This window comes from Ranitomeya imitator, chromosome 3 (assembly GCF_032444005.1).
Source record: "Ranitomeya imitator isolate aRanImi1 chromosome 3, aRanImi1.pri, whole genome shotgun sequence".
Classification (NCBI taxonomy): Eukaryota; Metazoa; Chordata; class Amphibia; order Anura; family Dendrobatidae; genus Ranitomeya; species Ranitomeya imitator.
The window spans coordinates 847,005,983-847,029,651 of NC_091284.1; the positions used below are offsets into that span (position 1 = coordinate 847,005,983).

The 23,669-nt window shown below is 47.8% G+C and overlaps 1 protein-coding gene across 1 annotated transcript in view; it reads left to right on the plus strand.

Moving 5' to 3' along the window:
• The window catches only part of LOC138671454 (zinc finger protein 773-like), a 114,541-nt gene that overhangs the window by 44,014 nt on the left and 46,858 nt on the right, over positions 1-23,669 (plus strand). Inside the window, exons 4-7 of the mRNA XM_069759635.1 lie at positions 4,229-4,352; positions 18,775-18,866; positions 18,955-19,024; positions 19,115-19,191. Coding sequence (XP_069615736.1) covers positions 4,229-4,352; positions 18,775-18,866; positions 18,955-19,024; positions 19,115-19,191 — 363 coding nt within the window. The remainder of the gene's footprint in view (positions 1-4,228; positions 4,353-18,774; positions 18,867-18,954; positions 19,025-19,114; positions 19,192-23,669) is intronic.

Sequence of the window (23,669 nt, forward strand, 5' to 3'; positions counted from 1 at the left end):
GGAGACTGCTGGGAGATTATACAGTATGCACTGGAGGATTCTGGGTGATGAGGAGACTGCTGGGAGATTATACAGTATATACTGGAGGATTCTGGGTGATGAGAGGAGACTGCTGGGAGATTATACAGTGTACACTGGAGGATTCTGGGTGATGAGAGGAGACTGCTGGGAGATTATACAGTATATACTGGAGGATTCTGGGTGATGGGAGGAGACTGCTGGGAGATTATACAGTATACACTGGAGGATTCTGGGTGATGAGAGGAGACTGCTGGGAGATTATACAGTGTACACTGGAGGATTCTGGGTGATGAGGAGACTGCTGGGAGATTATACAGTATACACTGGAGGATTCTGGGTGATGAGAGGAGACTGCTGGGAGATTATACAGTGTACACTGGAGGATTCTGGGTGATGAGGAGACTGCTGGGAGATTATACAGTATACACTGGAGGATTCTGGGCGATGAGAGGAGACTGCTGGGAGATTATACAGTATACACTGGAGGATTCTGGGTGATGAGACTGCTGGGAGATTATACAGTATACACTGGAGGATTCTGGGTGATGAGAGGAGACTGCTGGGAGATTATACAGTATACACTGGAGGATTCTGGGTGATGGGAGGAGACTGCTGGGAGATTATACAGTATACACTGGAGGATTCTGGGTGATGGGAGGAGACTGCTGGGAGATTATACAGTGTACACTGGATGATTCTGGGTGATGAGGAGACTGCTGGGAGATTATACAGTATACACTGGAGGATTCTGGGTGATGAGACTGCTGGGAGATTATACAGTATACACTGGAGGATTCTGGGTGATGGGAGGAGACTGCTGGGAGATTATACAGTGTACACTGGAGGATTCTGGGTGATGAGAGGAGACTGCTGGGAGATTATACAGTATACACTGGAGGATTCTGGGTGATGAGACTGCTGGGAGATTATACAGTATACACTGGAGGATTCTGGGTGATGAGAGGAGACTGCTGGGAGATTATACAGTATACACTGGAGGATTCTGGGTGATGGGAGGAGACTGCTGGGAGATTATACAGTATACACTGGAGGATTCTGGGTGATGGGAGGAGACTGCTGGGAGATTATACAGTGTACACTGGAGGATTCTGGGTGATGTGAGGAGACTGCTGGGAGATTATACAGTGTACACTGGAGGATTCTGGGTGATGAGAGGAGACTGCTGGGAGATTATACAGTATACACTGGAGGATTCTGGGTGATGAGGAGAGGAGACTGCTGGGAGATTATACAGTATACACTGGAGGATTCTGGGTGATGAGAGGAGACTGCTGGGAGATTATACAGTATACACTGGAGGATCCTGGGTGAAGAGAGGAGACTGCTGGGAGATTATACAGTATACACTAGAGGATTCTGGGTGATGAGAGGAGACTGCTGGGAGATTATACAGTATACACTGGAGGATTCTGGGTGATGAGAGGTGACTGCTGGGAGATTATACAGTGTACACTGGAGGATTCTGGGTGATGAGAGGAGACTGCTGGGAGATTATACAGTATACACTGGAGGATTCTGGGTGATGAGAGGAGACTGCTGGGAGATTATACAGTATACACTGGAGGATTCTGGGTGATGGGAGGAGACTGCTGGGAGATTATACAGTGTACACTGGAGGATTCTGGGTGATGAGAGGAGACTGCTGGGAGATTATACAGTATACACTGGAGGATTCTGGGTGATGAGACTGCTGGGAGATTATACAGTATACACTGGAGGATTCTGGGTGATGAGAGGAGACTGTTGGGAGATTATACAGTGTACACTGGAGGATTCTGGGTGATGAGAGGAGACTGTTGGGAGATTATACAGTATACACTGGGGGATTCTGGGTGATGAGAGGTGACTGCTGGGAGATTATACAGTGTACACTGGAGGATTCTGGGTGATGAGAGGAGACTGCTGGGAGATTATACAGTATACACTGGAGGATTCTGGGTGATGAGAGGAGACTGCTGGGAGATTATACAGTATACACTGGAGGATTCTGGGTGATGGGAGGAGACTGCTGGGAGATTATACAGTGTACACTGGAGGATTCTGGGTGATGAGAGGAGACTGCTGGGAGATTATACAGTATACACTGGAGGATTCTGGGGGATGAGAGGAGACTGCTGGGAGATTATACAGTATACACTGGAGGATTCTGGGTGATGAGAGGAGACTGTTGGGAGATTATACAGTGTACACTGGAGGATTCTGGGTGATGAGAGGAGACTGCTGGGAGATTATACAGTATACACTGGAGGATTCTGGGGGATGAGAGGAGACTGCTGGGAGATTATACAGTGTACACTGGAGGATTCTGGGTGATGAGAGGAGACTGCTGGGAGATTATACAGTATATACTGGAGGATTCTGGGTGATGAGAGGAGACTGCTGGGAGATTATACAGTATACACTTGAGGATTCTGGGTGATGAGAGGAGACTGCTGGGAGATTATACAGTATACACTGGAGGATTCTGGGTGATGAGGAGACTGCTGGGAGATTATACAGTATACACTGGAGGATTCTGGGTGATGAGAGGAGACTGCTGGGAGATTATACAGTGTACACTGGAGGATTCTGGGTGATGAGAGGAGACTGCTGGGAGATTATACAGTATACACTGGAGGATTCTGGGTGATGAGAGGAGACTGCTGGGAGATTATACAGTGTACACTGGAGGATTCTGGGTGATGAGAGGAGACTGCTGGGAGATTATACAGTGTACACTGGAGGATTCTGGGTGATGAGAGGAGACTGCTGGGAGATTATACAGTGTACACTGGAGGATTCTGGGTGATGAGAGGAGACTGCTGGGAGATTATACAGTATACACTGGAGGATTCTGGGTGATGAGAGGAGACTGCTGGGAGATTATACAGTGTACACTGGAGGATTCTGGGTGATGAGAGGAGACTGCTGGGAGATTATACAGTGTACACTGGAGGATTCTGGGTGATGAGAGGAGACTGCTGGGAGATTATACAGTATACACTGGAGGATTCTGGGTGATGAGAGGAGACTGCTGGGAGATTATACAGTGTACACTGGAGGATTCTGGGTGATGAGAGGAGACTGCTGGGAGATTATACAGTGTACACTGGAGGATTCTGGGTGATGAGAGGAGACTGCTGGGAGATTATACAGTATACACTGGAGGATTCTGGGCGATGAGAGGAGACTGCTGGGAGATTATACAGTGTACACTGGAGGATTCTGGGCGATGAGAGGAGACTGCTGGGAGATTATACAGTGTACACTGGAGGATTCTGGGCGATGAGAGGAGACTGCTGGGAGATTATACAGTATACACTGGAGGATTCTGGGTGATGAGAGGAGACTGCTGGGAGATTATACAGGATACACTGGAGGATTCTGGGTGATGAGAGGAGACTGCTGGGAGATTATACAGTATACACTGGAGGATTCTGGGAGATGAGAGGAGACTGCTGGGAGATTATACAGTGTACACTGGAGGATTCTGGGTGATGAGAGGAGACTGCTGGGAGATTATACAGTATACACTGGAGGATTCTGGGTGATGAGGAGACTGCTGGGAGATTATACAGTATACACTGGAGGATTCTGGGTGATGAGAGGAGACTGCTGGGAGATTATACAGTATACACTGGAGGATTCTGGGTGATGAGAGGAGACTGCTGGGAGATTATACAGTATACACTGGAGGATTCTGGGTGATGAGAGGAGACTGCTGGGAGATAATACAGTATACACTGGAGGATTCTGGTTGATGAGAGGAGACTGCTGGGAGATAATACCGTATACACTGGAGGATTCTGGGTGATGAGAGGAGACTGTTGGGAGATTATACAGTATACACTGGAGGATTCTGGGTAAGGAGAGGAGACTGCTGGGAGATTATACAGTATACACTGGAGGATTCTGGGTAAGGAGAGGAGACTGCTGGGAGATAATACCGTATACACTGGAGGATTCTGGGTGATGAGAGGAGACTGCTGGGAGATTATACAGTATACACTGGAGGATTCTGGGTGATGAGAGGAGACTGCTGGGAGATTATACAGTATACACTGGAGGATTCTGGGTAAGGAGAGGAGACTGCTGGGAGATTATACAGTATACACTGGAGGATTCTGGGTAAGGAGAGGAGACTGCTGGGAGATTATACAGTGTACACTGGAGGATTCTGGGTGATGTCGGTCTCGTTGGTTGTCAGGTGCCTTTGAGGTGTCATGACGTCGCTGTCTATTTCTCCATGGAGGAGTGGGATTATCTGGGAAGACAGAAGACGCAGTACGAGAACATTATGATGGAGGGCCCCCAGCCTCCTATGTCATGGGGTAAGTACATAATTATTGACACCCTCCTCCCGCCATGTTTGCGATGTACATGTTGGATCCCGGTTGCCTCGTTTGCAGTTTTCCTCCTTCGTTTCTCTTCGGCTCCATGTTCTCTATAGGTAGAGCAGAATGCCTCTGACCACTTGGGTCTGGCTGGTTACAGTAGAGGACGTGTCTTCTCGGCTGTAGATGAGGGCAGTATCTGACGCCCTCCTCCCGCCATGTTTGCGATGTACACGTTGGATCCCGGCTGCCTCGTTTGCAGTTTTCCTTCGTTTCTCTTTGGCTCTATGTTCTCTATAGGTAGAGCAGAATGCCTCTGACCACTTGGGTCTGGCTGGTTACAGTAGAGGACGTGTCTTCTCGGCTGTAGATGAGGGCAGTATCTGACACCCTCCTCCCGCCATGTTTGCGATGTACATGTTGGATCCCGGCTGCCTCGTTTGCAGTTTTCCTCCTTCGTTTCTCTTTGGCTCCATGTTCTCTATAGGTAGAGCAGAATGCCTCTGACCACTTGGGTCTGGCTGGTTACAGTAGAGGACGTGTCTTCTCGGCTGTAGATGAGGGCAGTATCTGTTCCTCGGCCCGGTGTGCTGATGTAGGGCACGTTCACTATTGCGCACTGGCTATTCGCTGAGTGGTTTATTTAGTCATCTAGGAAGGTTTGTGCAGTGTGGGGCCTCTGGGTGTCTGGATTGGCTTTGGGCCCTCACTTGAGGGAGGACATATTTGCATACTGATGATTTTCATTCTTTTGATGACCCCTTCTTCCTGGATAGGGAATTTGTTTATTTTCTGGTTGAATCTACAGCCATTATTACACTGTTTCACTGCATGTTCTTGTTGGGTCCCTTATTTTTCAAGTCCTGAATGGTCCAAGGGGCACAGTATGTGGCCATCCGTTTCTGTCTACACCTACAAGCGCCAACTCTCCACCACCATGAGAAGACTTTAACCAAACTGAGCTCTCAGTTCAACTGGGGTGGGAGCCTACATCGATGCTGGGTGCAAAATAGGCTTCCCCAGCGTCTGAGAGGGGCGGCCGTGGATTCCTGACTCTTATTATTGCCGTTTGTGTCGGAGGGACAGAGGAAGGTGTTTTAGAGTGCTACTTGTTTTTAAGGTACGCTGCGATAGACCACACTGCACTGTGTTGGGTGAAACTGCTACATGTTGTTTGTGCATTGACGTGGAGAATGCAATCGCAGTCTCAAGTAAAAGAAACTAGCAGCCTCCTACATTAGACAAAACAATAACGTGGAAAAAGACAGGGTCACCAACATTATTAGTTTAACCCAATAAGGGTATATCCATATATAAAGGAGATGGGACCAAAAATAGGACCATAATGGACAAACTGCAATGATTCAACCAAAATCAACACAAGAAACAAAGCAGCAAACAGTCCAAAATTATGAAAAGTACAAAAAAAGCTTTATTAACAATAATGCCAGATAAAAACATGACAGAGGAAAAACAATCCCTGTGCTACACAAAGCATGCACCTAAACGGGCAGGGGATAGGTGTGTATATATATATATATATATATATTTATATATTCCACCCAGTTCGTTACCGGCATACCCCTTGAAAAAGGCATTAGCCGAAACGTGCGTCGGGGTGGACAGTGGTGAGGTGCCAGTTCATACGTGGGATTTCTCTACTCTACCCGGTATGTATACAATAGATATTGTACATGGGCGCTGTTACAAAATCATGGACCATATGGTTCTGAGTATATTTAGCCATACTAGGCCAGCCCTGCACAATTATTGATTCCCTTTGAGTGCTTTGTAGGGTTAGTAGTGTATGTGTTTTTGTACTGTAGACACCTATCCCCTGCCCGTTTAGGTGCATGCTTTGTGTAGCACGGGGATTGTTTTTCCTCTGTCATGTTTGTATCTGGCATTATTGTTAATAAAGCTTTTTTGTACTTTTCATAATTTTGGACTGTTTGCTGCTTTCTTTCTTGTGTTGATTTCAGCCTCCTACATTACAGAGTTAAAACGTATATCAGAGCATTCATCCCTGTATATGTGCAATCCATATTCGCGTACATTCTCCAGTCATGTGCACTCTATACTCTCGTCTGTTCTCCCGCTATGTGCACTGCACTCTCGTCCGTGCTCCCGCTATGTGCACTGCTTACTCCCGTCTGTGCTCCCGCTATGCCACTGGTATGTAGATATACGAGGTCGCATAGTCGCTGCTATGTTGATATACGGGGGTCGTGTAGTCACTGGTATGTAGATATACGGAGGTCGTGTAGTCTCTGGTATGTAGCTATACGGAGGTCGTGTAGTCTCTGGTATGTAGATATACTGGGGTCGTGTAGTCTCTGGTATGTAGATATACGGGGGTCGTGTAGTGTCTGGTATGTAGATATACGGGGTGTCAGGATTCCCCTGACCGCTGCCACCAATTTGTCACGATTCACACCGTGACCGTCACCCCTACGTCACGGGTTGGGGTGACTTTAGGCCAACAGACGGCTATCACATGTGCAGGGGGCTTATCTTAATTATCCCTCCACTGCTAACAATGTGATGAGAAAACACACAAAGCTATTGACCTCTTAGTTTACAGCAGGGGCTTATTCTAGATATCCCACTGCTTTCAATATACCACAAACTGCAGGGATTTATGTATATCCCGCTTACAGTTCCACTTAACACTTGCAGCTCTCTGGCGCCCCCCTTACTCTCAGGTCAGATTAGGTACTGCACCCTGGGTAATCAGTCGCCAGAAAGGCTGCCTGCTATGTACTGGCTATTGGGCATGCTGAAGCGACGCGATAACTACTCCCACTCAGGCAGGAACAATAATTATCAACGCCGCAGTCGCTACAGCATCACTCAACAGTCTGCACGGTATCGCTGCCACCAGCTTCGATTAAACGGGTCCGAAGCTAACCCAACACAGTAGCGTAATTCTCTTCCAGAGACAGGGTACGTTTAGAGCATGGAGAATGAACTAATATTACACATTATATCCCATAAAAAATTAGGCAGTGCTTTATCAAAAATATTTTATAAAGATGTTACAAATGAAACAATTGCAAATATGTACAAGGGTAATTATGAACAGGGATTAAATGAGAAAAGGTAACACTCACATGTTCAAAGCATGGCAGGCAACCAGGCTAGTGGAGTTTTTTCCATACGTCCCAGCTCATTGGACGTGCTGCTGGCTTCAGAAGAAGACAAGAAGTCAAGAAGACGTGACTCCTCAGAGCCGGCCAGACACTTAAAACCTTAAGGCTGTGACATCACAGAAAGGCTGGTTTATCCAGACACTCCTCTCTCTACATTCTGACTAAACTTTAAACTATTCTCTCTAATTTCTATAACTTCGCTACAAAACATGTCATAGTAATAACAAACCCAGCATTCATCTCGGATTAACGTGGGCATTCTAATGAGATCAAATATGTTCTATCTGTGATACATAATTACAGAGAAACACCTACTTCTTTACTAGATGGAGCTAGAAGCTCAGGTTTTACGTGGTGAATAGATCCACCGAGGGGTGTAAAGAATATATATTTTCGTGTTTTTTACGTAAACGGGTTGTGTAATATCTTAACAAAACAAGACAAAGGATCTTTCATGGATCCTAGAAGTTTCTAGTTCACTTATAGCTGGACAAGAGCTTACACAGCAGGAAATGCTGGTCGTAAATACCTTTCGGCCATAAAACTCCCCCCAGTACATTGGCAAAGCAGCTCTTGGCTGAGTGAAAGGGAAGGGGGGCTTGTTAGCCCACAGCCTTGAGCAAGAGAGCTACTTGTATGATATTTCATACCATATCGTGACACCTCCCCCTTTTGGTGTGCGCTAAGGAGGCAGAACCCCACGGTATGCGTCCATGGTCACCTCAGTAGGTTCACCCTGGCGGGAGAGTCCATCTGCATTCCCATGCTCTTTGCCCGTTTTGTGTTCAATGGTGAAGTCAAACTGCTGAAGGGCAAGGCTCCAGCGTAGCAACCTGCAGTTGGTTCCACACATGGCGTTTAGCCAGCGCAAAGGGTTGTGGTCGGTCACTACAGTGAAGGGGCGACCGTACAAGTAGGGCTGCAAGCGCTGTAGGGCCCAGACTATGGCCAGGCACTCCTTCTCGATGGTGGAGTAGGCCACTTCCCTCGGCAAAAGCTTCCAGCTCAGGTATAACACTGGGTGCTCTTGGTCCTCCGAGTCAACCTGGCTGAGCACGGCACCAAGGCCAAACTCGCTGGCTTCGGTCTGCACCAAGAACGGTCGACTGCTGTCGACTGCTTTCAACACAGGGGCGTTGCACAGTGCGGTTTTCAACGCCTGGAAGGCCCCCTCACGGCCATCTGTCCAGTTGACGATGTGGGGTAGCTTCTTCCTGGTGAGGTTCGTCAAAGGTTTTGCCAGGCTACTATAGTGCTGTACAAAGCGCCTATAGTACCCTGCAGTGCCCAGGAAGGACATCACCTGTTTCTTGGTCACGGGAGTGGGCCAGTTCACAATCGCGCCCACTTTCTCCGGCTCTGGCTTCAGGGTGTTCCTGCCTACCCGGTGCCCCAGGTAGTGAACCTCCCTCATACCCATCTGGCACTTTCCGGGCTTGATAGTCGGTCCTGCTTGGTGAATTCGCCTGAGCACCTCCTTGAGATGCTGCAGGTGTTCCTCCCAGGAGGAACTGAAGATGGCAATGTCATCCAAGTACGCCACGGCGTACTTCTCCAGTCCCTGAAGCAGGAGGTTGACCATCCGCTGGAAAGTGGCAGGGGCATTCTTCATGCCGAAGGGCATGACCGTGGACTCGTACAGTCCAAAGGGTGTGATAAAGGCGGACTTCTCCTGTGCCTCAGGGCTCAGGGGAATCTGCCAGTATCCTCGACTCAGATCCATTATGGTCAGGTATTTTGCTCCAGCTAACTTCTCAAGCAGCTCCTCGATGCGCGGCATTGGGTGCGCGTCAGAGGCAGTGATGGCGTTGAGCACCTTGTAGTCCACGCAGAACCGGGTGGCCTGGTCCTTCTTTGGCACGAGAACTACAGGTGATGCCCACGCGCTCTTTGACCGTCGAATCACCCCCAGCTGTAACATCTCATTGATCTCTTGGCGCATAATCTGCTGCACCTGGTCAGAGATTCGATAGGGTGTTCGCTGTAGTGGGGCGTGATTCCCGGTGTCCACCTCGTGGACTGCTGAGTCCTCCCAGGTCGGTTGGAGAACACGACCCGGAAGGGTTCCAGTGTGGTTTGCAACTGCAACCGCTGGGGTTCAGTTAACGAGGCGCTTACCTCCACGTCCTCGATGGACCCATTGGCCTTGGCTTGGGCTAGCATGTCCAGGAGGGTGTCTTCCTCACCGTCTTCGGGCAAGCTGCAGACCGGTAGGACGAAAGGTTCACGTTCGTGATGAGCCTTCATCATGTTGACGTGAAAGGCCTTTCGCCTACCCCGAGCGTGGTCAAGCGTAACCACGTAAGTGACCGGGTTGAGCTGTTGGTGGACGACGTACGGGCCCTCCCAGGCTGCCTGAAGCTTATCCATTGGCACGGGGACCAGCACCCACACCTTTTGACCCACGTGGTAGGTCCGCTCCCGGGCGTTCTGGTCGTACCAGTGTTTCTGGTCAGCCTGAGCCTGCGTCATGTTGTCATGCACCAACTGCGTCAAGGTCTGCATCTTGTCACGGAAGCGCATGACATACTCCACTATGGACACTTCAGAAGGGTTCAGCTCCTCTTCCCAGGATTCTCTTACCAACCCAAGGGGTCCCCGGACTCGCCTGCCGTACAGGAGCTCGAAGGGGGAGAACCCCGTCGAGGCCTGCGGAACCTCTCGGTAAACGAACAGCAGGTGTGGGAGGTACCGCTCCCAGTCGCGCCCTTGAGTCTCAACCAGCATGCGTAGCATCTGTTTGAGGGTACCATTGAAGCGTTCACACAAGCCATTGGTCTGTGGGTGATACGCACTCGATACCAGGTGCTTCACCTGCATTCTCTTACAGAGAGCCTCCATTAGGCGAGACATAAATTGGGTCCCTTGATCAGTAAGCATTTCCCTGGGAAATCCTACACGTGAAAAGATTGCCCACAGGGCATCCGCCACCTTATCTGCCCTAGTTGACGACAGAGCTACTGCCTCTGGGTACCGGGTAGCGTAGTCTACCACAGTAAGGATGTATTGCTTTCCAGAGCTGCTGGGAACGGCCAGCGGGCCCACAATGTCCACCGCGATCCTCTGGAAAGGCTCCTCTATCACTGGCAAAGGGATCAGGGGAGCCTTAAGAGCAGGCCCCGCCTTCCCCACTCTTTGACAAGTGATACAGGAGCTGCAGTAGTTTGACACATCTGTCCCCATCTTAGGCCAATAGAAGGGTTGAGACAGCCGGGCCTTAGTTTTGCTGATCCCCAAGTGTCCAGCTAGCGGGATCTCATGGGCAATCCGCAACAACTCACCCCGGAATTGCTGTGGGACGACCAGCTGTCTTTCCCTCAACCACTCCTTTTGTGATTGTCCGGGTACTGTCTCCCGGTACAACCTTCCTTGTTCCCAGAACACCCTCTCCTTCTCAGTCACGGAGGAGGGCGTCTCGGCGAGTTGTCTCAAACTCTATAGGCTCGCATCTGTGTGCAGAGCGGCCTGAAACTCCTGGCTAGGGGAAGCCAGAAGCGACGTCAGGGTCCCTTCCCCACGGGAACCCTCTTGGACCTGCTCTGGGTCCACCTCTGGTTCAGTCACAGTAATGACTGAGGAGGGTCTGGAAGGCCGACAGTTATCTGCGTTCCGGGCACTCTGACTGCGGGTGACAGCAGCTACTTAGGCTGTCTCCCCGGGGGTTTCTACAGACCCATCAGCCGGCGCTGCTATGGGCTCTACCTCCCCATCCACCCCCAACACTCCTGCTACTTATGGGCCAGTTACCTTCCTCTGTGGCACTGGTCACTTTCATGGCGTCGCCTTCCTCACGGTTCCCATGCATCTCCCCATTTCCTGTAGCACCGACACTTGCCCCTGTTAGGGGTTCCTCAGGCGTCTCACTCCGCAGAGCGACGTGGCTGGGCACACCGGTAACTATGGACACATTAACTTTCACAGAAAAATCATTATCAGGTTCAGCTGGCACAGGTACAACATTTTCACCATCAATCCTAGGGAAAAAATGGTTATTAGATGCATCATTACAAGATAAAGCATGGTCAGGTAACACATGCGATCTCCCATCATCATCATCATCATCATCAGGGTTAACGTTACCCTTATTAGTAGATTGGGGAGGGGTGTCAGGGACGTAGTATGCAAACATCCTCCCCAAATCAGTCCCCAACAAAACATCAGTGGGCAAATTATCAGACAGCCCCACTTCCTTCACCCCGCTCCCAGCACCCCAATCAATAAAAACCCGGGCCATCGGTAAGGGACAGCTGATGCCCCCAATCCCAGTGACAGTTAGGGTTTTCCCCGGAATGATTTCTTCAGGGGCCGCCAATTCGGGTCGGATGAGGGTTCGCTCAGCCCCGGTGTCCTTGAGGCCTGTAGCAACATGGCCTCCCACAGTGACGTGCTGTACGTTGTCACACACCCTCCCAACCACACCACCCACCAAAAGAACTGCTGCATTAGGCCCTGGGGCCTTGGCTTGGGTGTTCTTCTGGTTGGTTGGGCAGGAGAGACTGATATGACCAGTCTGATGGCAGGTGTAACACGTGCGAGGTTCGGTGGTCGGTCTGGTGCTGTTGGCCACGGGGCCAGGACCTCTGGTGTGCTGGCTGGCAGGGGTACTGGCGTTGGTTGCAGGCTTACCCCCTCTCCAGCTGGTGGTGACTGGCTTCCGCCCTTCCAATCTACGGTTGGCCTCATAGGCATCGGCAATCTGCGTTGCTTTCGTCACGTCTTTGGGTTCTCTGTCCATCACGAACTGTCGCACCTCAGCTGGGCAAAGATGAAAGAACTGGTCTTTGATCATCAGGTCTCGCAGCTGTGCAAAGGTGGTCACTGACAGTCCTTGGGTCCACTGGTCAAAGTGGGTCCCCAGTCCATGCACCACATCACTTTAACTGTCGTGTGGGCCACTTTGGAGGGTCCGGAACTTTCTACGGTACACCTCGGGTGTAAGCTGGTACTTTGTTATCAGGGCCTGCTTGATGGCCTCATAGTCTCCATCTTATTCTTGAGGGAGGGCAGCAAACGCCTCCAGAGCTTTACCTCTCAGCCCTGGTGTCAGGTATCGTGCCCATTCATTTGTAGGCAGCCGGTACTGTCTGCAGGCTTTCTCAAAGGCCCGCAGAAACGTGTCCAAGTCTCCGTCCTTCTCCATAACAGGGAAGTGATCGGGCCGGGGCTTAGGTATCTGAGCACTGCTGGGCTCACGGCTGGACTGGGACGACTCCTGCATTCGCAGTTGGGCTAACTGCAGCTGGTACTCCCGCTCGGCTCGCTCATGATATTGCTGAATCAGCTGCCGACGTCCCTCATGGTCGTCAGTGGGGAATTCTTTCAAGGCCGCCTGCAGGTGGGGGTCCAATTCGCCCGGATTGCTAACAGGGCCAGCATTCAGTGGTTGGACCTCTGCAGCACCTCTGCTCGTGCTGGCTTCTGCGGCCTCTGAGCTCTGAGAGCGGTCTAGAGCGGCTTCCCATTGCACCAGATCTGCGACCAGTTGGGCTTTGTTTTTGCTTGCAAAGTCAATATGCTGTGTCTTGCATAAGGCAATAAGGGTGTCTCTGGTCTGCTGCTCATAGAAGGTTTCTCCCAGCACAACCATGGTTGCCAAATAAAAGATAGGACAGAAAAACGAAGAGAAGGGAGGGGATAATTACCAGTACGCAATTGTCTCAAGACTAATAAAACACTGAGTTCCTTCTCCAAACTTATTTGCGCAGAGTCCTCGCAAGAACTTTCTGCAAGTTTTTAGTGAGGGGAATGATTGCTCAAACCAAATCACTAATGCTCTAATATCTCCCACCGCCTTGCCACCAATTTGTCAGGATTCCCCTGACCGCTGCCACCAATTTGTCACGATTCACACCGTGACCGTCACCCCTACGTCACTGGTTGGGGTGACATTAGGCCAACAGACGGCTATCACATGTGCAGGGGGGCTTATCTTAGTTATCCCTCCACTGCTAACAATGCGATGAGAAAACACACACAAGGCTATTGACCTCTTAGTTTACAGCAGGGGCTTATTTTAGGTATCCCACTGCTTTCAATATACCACAAACTGCAGGGATTTATGTATATCCCGCTTACAGTTCCACTTAACACTTGCAGCTCTCTGGCGCCCCCTTACTCTCATGTCATATTAGGTACTGCACCCTGGGTAATCAGTTGTCAGGAAGGCTGCCTGCTATGTACTGGCTATTGGGCACGCTGCAGCGACGCAATAAACTACTCCCACTCAGGCAGGAACAATAATTATCAATGCCGCAGTTGCTACAGCATCACTCAACAGTCTGCACGGTATCGCTGCCACCAGCTTCGATTAAACGGGTCCGAAGCTAACCCAACACAGTAGCGTAATTCTCTTCCAGAGACAGGGTACGTTTAGAGCATGGAGAATGAACTAATATTACATATTATATCCCATAAAAAATTAGGCAGTGCTTTATCAAAAATATTTTATAAAGATGTTACAAATAAGACAATTGCAAATATGTACAAGGGTAATTATGAAATAAACAGGGATTAAATGAGAAAAGGTAACACTCACATGTTCAAAGCATGGCAGGCAACCAGGCTAGTGGAGTTTTTTCCATACGTCCCAGCTCATTGGACATGCTGCTGGCTTCAGGAGAAGACAAGAAGTCAAGAAGAAGTGACTCCTCAGAGCCTACCAGACACTTAAAACCTTAAGGCTGTGACATCACAGAAAGGCTGGTTTATCCAGACCCTCCTCTCTCACATTCTGACTAAACTTTAAACTATTCTCTCTAATTTCTATAACTTCACTACAAAACATGTCATAGTAATAACAAACCCAGCATTCATCTCGGATTAACGTGGGCATTCTAATGAGATCAAATATGTTCTATCTGTGATACATAATTACAGAGAAATACCTACTTCTTTACTAGATGGAGCTAGAAGCTCAGGTTTTACGTGGTGAATAGATCCACCGAGGGGTGTAAAGAATATATATTTTCGTGTTTTTTACATAAACGGGTTGTGTAATATCTTAACAAAACAAGACAAAGGATCTTTCATGGATCCTAGAAGTTTCTAGTTCACTTATAGCTGGACAAGAGCTTACACGGCAGGAAATGCCGGTCGTAAATACCTTTCGGCCATAAAACTCCCCCCAGTACATTGGCAAAGCAGCTCTTGGCTGAGTGAAAGGGAAGGGGGGCTTGTTAGCCCACAGCCTTGAGTAAGAGAGCTACTTATGATATTTCATACCATATCGTGACTCGGGGGTCATGTAGTCTCTGGTATGTAGATATACGGGGGTCGTGTAGTCTCTGGTATGTAGATATACGGAGGTCGTGTAGTCTCTGGTATGTAGATATACGGAGGTCGTGTAGTCTCTGGTATGTAGATATACGGGGGTCGTGTAGTCTCTGGTATGTAGATATACGGGGGTCGTGTAGTCTCTGGTATGTAGATATACGGGGTCGTGTAGTCTCTGGTATGTAGATATACGGGGGTCGTGTAGTCTCTGGTATGTAGATATATGGAGGTCGTGTAGTCTCTGGTATGTAGATATACGGGGTCGTGTAGTCTCTGGTATGTAGATATACGGGGGTCGTGTAGTCTCTGGTATGTAGATATATGGAGGTCGTGTAGTCTCTGGTATGTAGCTATACGGGGGTCGTGTAGTCTCTGGTATGTAGATATATAGGGTCTATACTGGGGTTGTGTAGTAGTATTATTATTATTATTTATGGTTATAACGCCATTTATTCCATGGCGCTTTACATGTGAGGAGGGGTATAATGTACATAATAAAAACAAGTACAATAATCTTAAACAATACAAGTCATAACTGGTACAGGAGAAGAGAGAGGACCCTGCCCGCGAAGGCTCACAATCTACAAGGGATGGGTGAGAATACAGTATTTGAGGATAGAGCTGGTCATGCAGCGGTTTGGTCGATCGGTGGTTACTGCAGGTTGTAGGCTTGTCGGAAGAGGTAGGTCTTCAGGTTCTTTTTGAAGGTTTCGATGGTAGGCGAGAGTCTGATGTGTTGTGGTAGAGGGTTCCAGAGTAGGGGTGATACGCGAGAGAAATCTTGTATGTGATTGTGGGAAGAAGAGATAAGAGGGGAGTAGAGAAGGAGATCTTGTGAGGATCGGAGGTTGCGCGCAGGAAAGTACCGGGAGACGAGGTCACAGAGGAGGAGACAGGTTGTGGATGGCTTTGTACATCATGGTTAGGGTTTTGTAGTGGAGTCTCTGGGCAATGGGGAGCCAGTGAAGGGATTGACAGAGGGGAGAGGCCGGGGAATAGCGGGGGGACAGGTGGATTAGTCGGGCAGCAGAGTTTAGAATAGATTGGAGGGGTGCGAGAGTGTTCGAGGGGAGGCCACAGAGTAGGAGGTTGCAGTAGTCAAGTCGAGAGATGATGAGGGCATGGACTAGGGTTTTTGCAGATTCTTGGTTGAGGAATGAACGGATTTGTGAAATATTTTTGAGTTGAAGTCGGCAGGAAGTGGAAAGGGCTTGGATATGTGGTTTGAAGGAGAGATCAGTGTCACGAAATCCACACCTCTGCCACCAATTTGTCACGAACCCCTGACCGCTTCCACCAATTTGTCAGGGATCCACACCGTGACCGTCACCCCTACGTCACGGATCGGGGTGACTTTAGGCCAACAGACGGCTATCACATGTGCAGGGGGGCTTATCTTAGTTATCCCTCCACTCCACAATGTGATGAAACAACACACACAAGGCTATTGACCTCTTAGTTTACAGCAGGGGCTTATTCTAGGTATCCCACTGCTCTTCAGTATACCACAAACTGCAGGGATTTATATATATATCCCGCTTACAGTTCCACTTAACACTTGCAGCTCTCTGGCGCCCCCCCTTACTCTCAGGTCAGATTAGGTACTGCACCCTGGGTAATTAGTCGCCAGACGGGCTGCCTGCTATGTACTGGCTATTGGGCACGCTGCAGCGACGTGATAAACTTCTCCCGCTCAGGCAGGAACAATAATTATCAACGCCGCAGTCGCTACAACAACACCCAAAAGCCTGCACGTTATTGCTGCCACCAGCTTCGATTAAACTGGTCCGAAGCTAACCCAACACGGTAGCGTAAATTCCCTTCAGAAGACTTGGGGTACGTTTTAGAGCATGAAGAACGAACTGGTAATTTATATATTTTACTCCGAAAAAAGGCAGTGTTTACACAAAAATATTACAAGGATGTTACAAAAGAGACAATTGCAAATATGTACAAGGTAATTTATAACATAAAAGGGATTAAAGGAGAAAAGATACCACTCACATGTTCTCAGCGCATTGCAGGCAACCAGGCTTGGACTTGCTCAGGGCTCTCCAGGAAAAAAAACTCAACTGACTGCTGGAAGCCTGCCAGAAACTTAAAACCTGCAGCCTGTGACATCACAGAAAAGGGTTGGTTTACCCAGTCCGTCCTACCTCTCCAGTCTTACTAGCTTTACCACAAGTTTTCCTAATGCTGGCTCCAGAACATGTCATAGTAATAACAGACCCAGCATTCATCTCGTATTAATGTTGGCTTTCTAATGAGATCAAATATGTCCTATCTGTGATGCATATTTACAGAGAAATCCCTACTTCTTTACCAGATGGAGTTAGAAGCCCGTGTTTAGAGTGATGGATAGATCCACCGAGGGAGATTAAGAATATATATTTTCGTGTTCCTATCTTACATGGTTGGCCTAATATCTTACAATAACAGAACAAAGGACTTTCATGGATTCTGGAAGCTTCTCTACCAGTTTAAGCTGGAGAAGAGGTTGAGCCTTCCAAAGCGATCGTAAATTCCTTTGCCCTCAGAGCTAGAGGCAATAAAATATCTACACTCATTGACAAGACACGCTGAACACCGAGTGAAGGGGGGGTCAACGCCCACCCTATGTGTGCTGGCAGAGAAACTAAACTTATATGATATTTCATACCATATCGTGACAATCAGCGTCAAGGATTACCCCGAGGCAGGGAGCTTGTGGGACTGGGGAGAGTGGGTAGCCGTTTACTGTAATGGATAGGTTTGTTGTGGGGGTCAAGTGAGATGGGGAAAAGATGATGAATTCTGTTTTGTCCATGTTAAGTTTGAGAAATCTAGCGGAGAAGAAGGATGAAATAGTGGACAGACATTGAGGGATTCTGGTTAGTAGAGAGGTGATATCTGGTCCAGAGATGTAGATCTGTGTGTCATCAGCATAGAGGTGATACTGAAAGCCATGAGATTCTATGAGCTGTCCCAGGCCAAAGGTGTAAATGGAGAAGAGCAGGGGCCCAAGGACTGAGCCTTGCGAGACTCCAACAGATAGGGGATGAGGTGAGGAGGTGGTGTGTGAGTGGGAGACGCTGAATGTCCTGTCTGTTAGGTATGATGAGATCCAGGATAGGGCCAAGTCTGTGATGCCAAGAGATGAGAGGGTCTGTAATAATAGGGAATGGTCCACTGTGTCAAAGGCAGCTGACAGGTCGAGGAGGAGGAGGACAGAGTAGTGTCGCTTGCTCTTGGCGGTTAAGAGGTCATTGGTGACCTTAGGGCAGTTTCAGTGGAGTGGTGTGACCGGAAGCCAGATTGTAAGCGGTCAAAGAGGGAGCAGGAAGATAGATGGGAGGACAGTTCAAGATGGACGTGTTGCTCCATTAGTTTTGAGGCATATGGGAGAAGTGATCTAGGGCGATAGCTAGATACAGAGGATGGGTCAAGAGAGGGCTTTCTGAGGATAGGTGTGATGAAGGCATGTTTAAAGCTTGAGGGGAAAACACCAGTTGTTAGTGATCGATTGAAGTGATGGGTTAGGGTTTGGATGAAGACTGTGGTGAGGTTTGGGTTGAGGTGGGATGGGAGCGGGTCAAGTGCACAGGTGGTGAGATGTGATCTTGAGAGTAGAGTGGAGAGTCGATCTTCTGTAATGGTGGAGAAGTTGGTTTTGGAGGTGGAGGGCTGGGAAGTCGGGAGGAAGGGCTCTGGGGGTTGTTGACCAAAACTGTCTCTGATGCTATCAATCTTCTGCTTGAAAAATGAGGCAAAGTCTTCAGCTGAGATGAGTGGGGAGGGAGGAGGTGCTGGGGGACGGAGGAGAGAATTGAAGGTGTTGAGTAACTGTTTAGTGTTGTGAGACAGAGAGGATATGAGAGATGAGAAGTAGGTTTGTTTAGCTGTGGAGAGTGTGGTCTTGAAAGTAGTGAGGGACTGTTTGAATACGATGAAGTGCTCGTTTGAGTGGGATCTTTTCCATCTCCGCTCAGCAGTATTAATTTTTGTATGTCCCACAGATGGATCCAGTAAGAGATATCTCCTGGAGAGATGTCCGGCTCCTCTGTTTTCTCAGGACTGTCCAGAGGAGAATGTCTCGGAGAATCATCAGGTAGATGACGCTATCGTCTCCCCCATATTCAACCATAAATCAATGATTCAAGACTCTTTTCACATTTTTTTTTTTTTTGTATTTTTAGGATGATGATCTAATTGATATTAAGGTTGAAGTCATAGATGAAGAGGCTGATGTCATGGCTGAGCAGCAGTGTAAGGAGGGAAGATGTTAATTTCTGTTTGAGGGTCTCCTAGCCCTCATCTCATTTAACAATTACCGTACTTCTGTTTTGTTTCCTACAGATGGATTAAGGGTAAGAAATTTCCTGGAGAGATGTCCGGCTTCTCTGTATTCCCAGGACTGTCTGGAGAGTTATCATGTAGATGAAGCAAAGCCTACACCACATCTACTGTATCTACATCGTAGGGGTTCACTCTCTCAGGTCTCCGCTAGGAGCATGAAACCACAGAGCTATAATCTTAAAACAGAAAGGTGTTTCTTTCCACTGGTTGCACACTACCAAAAACAAACCCATGAACATAAAATCCATAAAATCCCTGGCTTTGTCCAGGCGCTAATTAAACATTACAGACTCTGACTTCCCAGGACGGGTGAACTAGTCTCAGTTCGGTCACCCGAAACCACTGTCTTCCATAGCAAGCAGTGATACTTGCAGTTTTGTGCACATGGCCAGTGCAGTCTCTTCTCAGACAGATTCTGGCTTGTCTCTCTCCAGCTCCAACACATCCCACTCTGCTCAGCTTTCCCAGCTAACTGATTAGTCAACACATGGCCTGGTTCTAGTCGTAGCTATCAAGGTACACCTAATCAGGACCTTTATTGCTAGGATTTATCCCTAGTCTGCCTACTATGGCTGGAGCCTTCACCTCCTCGACTTACATCACCAAGGCTAGCCAGCTCGGTGACGCGTATCTCCCATCCCGGACTTTACCTCTTGGTTTCCTATATACTGCTTACTTTGCCCAAAGTCAAGGGCCCGGGCTTCTTATACCACCAAACATTGTACTTTTGAGAGAGATCGTTGGCATTTACGTGTAGTTTCCCGGGCCTATGCTCCACATGAAAGTTAAGAATTACCGAGTTACCCGTGTATTTTTCCCCCTTTTCTCCTGCTCTTCTGCATCCATCTTAGTGGGCCATGGTCGGACACTAGCATAAATTTTCCATCAACCAAGTAATACCTTAATGCATCCAGTGACCATTCGATGTCCAACCACTCTTTTTCTAGAATGCAGTAGGTTTTCTCATGTGGGGACAGCTTCCTACTCAAATAGATTATTAGGTGGTCTTCTGCATTAATTTCCTGTGACATGATCCCGGTCCAACATCTGACACATCTTTCTGAACCATGAATTCTTTTGCAAAGTCTGCCGCTACCAACACTGGATGCCTACAGAGGGCTAATTTTACTTCATAAAATGCCCTCTCTGCTTCCTGTAACCACTTCTACGTAGCCGACTTCGTATCTTTTAGGAGTTCAGTAAGGGAGGCTGCTATAACTGCGAAGTTAGGAACACTCAAGCCTATTTTTTCATGAGGGGTCGTACTTAAGGTACCTTCACACATAACGATATTGTTAACGATATCGTTGCATTTTGTGACGTAGCAACGATATCGTTAATAAAATCGTTATGTGTGACAGCGACCAACGATCAGGCCCCTGCTGGGAGATCGTTGGTCGCTGAATAAACTCCAGAACTTTATTTCGTCGCTGGACTCCTGCTGACATCGCTGGATCGGCGTGTGTGACACCGATCCAGCGATGTCTTCACTGGTAACCAGGGTAAACATCAGGTTACTAAGCGCAGGGCCGCGCTTAGTAACCCGATGTTTACCCTGGTTACCAGCGTAAAAGTAAAAAAAACAAACACTAGATACTTACCTACCGCTGTCTGTCCTCCAGCGCTCTGCTTCTCTGCACTCCTCCTGTACTGGCTGTGAGCCGGAAAGCAGAGCTGTGACGTCACCGCTCTGCTTTCCGGCTCCTAGACAGTACAGGAGGAGAGCAGAGAAGCAGAGCGCAGCGCTGGAGGACAGACAGCTGTAGGTAAGTATGTACTGTTTGTTTTTTTTTTACTTTTAGCATGGTAACCAGGGTAAACATCGGGTTACTAAGCGCGGCCCTGCGCTTAGTTACCCGATGTTTACCCTGGTTACCGGCATCGTTGGTCGCTGGAGAGCGGTCTGTGTGACAGCTCTCCAGCGACCAAACAGCGACGCTGCAGCGATTCGGATCGTTGTCGGTATCGCTGCAGCGTCGCTAAATGTGAAGGGGCCTTTATACCTGTATTTCCTCCACTTTGTTTGCCTGAGGCTTGATCATATCTTGCCCTTTAACGTAGCCCAAATATTTGGCTTCTTCCATCGTTATGGCACATTTCTTAATCGTAAAGCCAGATTTTCTTAGAGCATCAATTATTGCCTGGACTTTATTCAAATGACTTCCCCAATCTCAGTTGCAAACCAAGCAGGCATCTGCATACTCTTTTTGGGGGTTAGGACTCTGTTGGTGGCCCTCTGAAAAATAGGTGGCGCCCCCTGCAACCCAGAAGGCATCCTGATATACTGAAAACACCCTTCTGATGTTGAAAGGCCGTTTTTTATTTGGCCGTTTTGGACAGAGGGGTCTGCCAGTAACCTTTTGTGAGGGCAAGGGTGGCGATGGACCGAGCTAGATCTACCCATCTACCCTCAGTGAGTCTCCGTTAGTCATCGCAGAACTGCCATTCCCCATCTGGCTTTTGCACTAACACTATGGAGCTGGACCACCCAGTCCTGGATTCCTCAATTACCCTTAGGTTCAGCATTCTTTTCCCCTACTTCAAGATTATATCCCGGTGGGCTCCTGGAATCCTGTAGAGCTTTACTTTGAGCATGAGATTCTCACTGAGCTTCATGTTTGGGTCAATGTCCAGGATGAGACCTGGTAATTTTGAGAACATGTCCCTGTTGTGATGTAACAACTCTTGACTTTGCTGTTTTTGAAAGGGTGCACCTCGATATCTTCAATGCTAGTTTCTGACTTGGCCTATAAGTGTGGAGCTTCAAGAGGTTCTCTATCCTGCACAGTTTGATTAGATTGACATATTATGTCTGTAAGTACTTCCTTTCACCTGGCTGGTGTACTTTACATTTGACTTCTCCCACTTTCTCCACCACTTCATATGGTCCCTGCCATTTAGGAAAGGAACCTACTCTCCTCCATGAGTACTAACTCAGGAACCTGTCGGGATCACACTCAGTCGGAGCAGCCTTTGGAAGTGGAGAATCACCAGAAATAATACACAAGACACGTCTTGTATAGTGTATCACTGGGAAGTCTCTGAAGCACGCCCGCCTTCAATGTGCTATCCCTTCTTTATATAGCTGTTTCAGTAGGTTTAGTGGTTATACAAGTTTTGCATGTTTAAACAAAGAGACAAAACAGGAAAGAAAGAAAAGAAAAGAAAACCGTTTCGTGGGCGGCAGTTTCACAACAAACAGTACAAAGGCAATTCCACAGACAAGAAAAACAGGATTTCATACTATAGCTAAAATGTCCTTGAATGGACAGGTCAATATTTATCACAAATTCTTTTTTTTTTATTTTTGTTCATTGAGGTAATCATTTTTGTTCTGCTCTTCACAATCCCCCCTTTGACATATTCCATTCAAAACCTTGTCGATCATTTTAGTCATTCTTTTTGTGATATTACAAAAAAAAACTTTATATTCTCGCATCCATTACACAAAATTTATTTGTGCATACCGAGATACCCTTGAGTACAACCTTGAACAATACATATATAATTACAATAACAATAACTATATGTATTAGGCTTTGCATAATCCCGGTAACCCACCCACCGATCCCTCTGAACCAATTGGCCGGGTTAAGAAAAGAAAAGGTATCTGACCACCAACTATCCTTATTTTGGTCATTGTCTTTGTCATACTGATCCCTGAGTCGTTGTACGTCTTTTAATTTAAATCTCCTACTCATAGTACTATTCGGGTCTATATAATGACAGCAGGTGGGTCCGATGATTTGACACATACCCCCTTGTGAGGCAGTTAGGTAATCCAATACCAGGGTATGTTGGTTAGTGACTATTATAAGCTGATTCTGTACAGCTATACTAGTATTTAATATGTCCAATATATCCCAAATCTGATCATCTAGATAATCCGTGGCTCTAACTAATTTATCCCACATCTGTGTTAACATAGGATAAATAAAAATGGTACTAGCAATTTTGTTGGGAATTCCCATTTGTACTATATGTGGCCTCCCCGAGGGACGTGGTGAGTTATCTGCAGCTCTTTTATACAGTGTGTGCTTGGGCACGGCTTGCATATTCACTTGTTTATTTGAAATTATGAAAGTAGCCGGGGTTAGGCGTCCTAATGTACAAGTACCCTTTATACCTACGGGAAGCCATTTATATGCTCCTTCTCCGCATATCCAAAATGTACCCTCAGGCAGATCCCATAGAGCTGAGTGCTGCAATACCAATCTGTGAGCCAAATCCACAAAACTAGATACATTCTGAAGCATACACCAAGAGGGTTTTTGTCCCAAGGGGCTACAGTACCCGGCTGCGGGATTCCCACATACAGGCATTCCTTTGACATACTCATTGGATTCATTACAAACCAGGTTCCCCGGCTTACTTGTACAACTGTCTGCATCACCTTGGGGGAACAACTCAGAATGTTCCCATTTTCTATTATGTATGTATCTTTCCAATACTGTAGGTTTGAAAGCATCAGAGGAAGGGGCGGTTGTACTGAAACTGAGCTGTAGATTTTCAGTGCGGACCTGTCCTAAATCAGTTAATCCAGTCTTATTCCTAG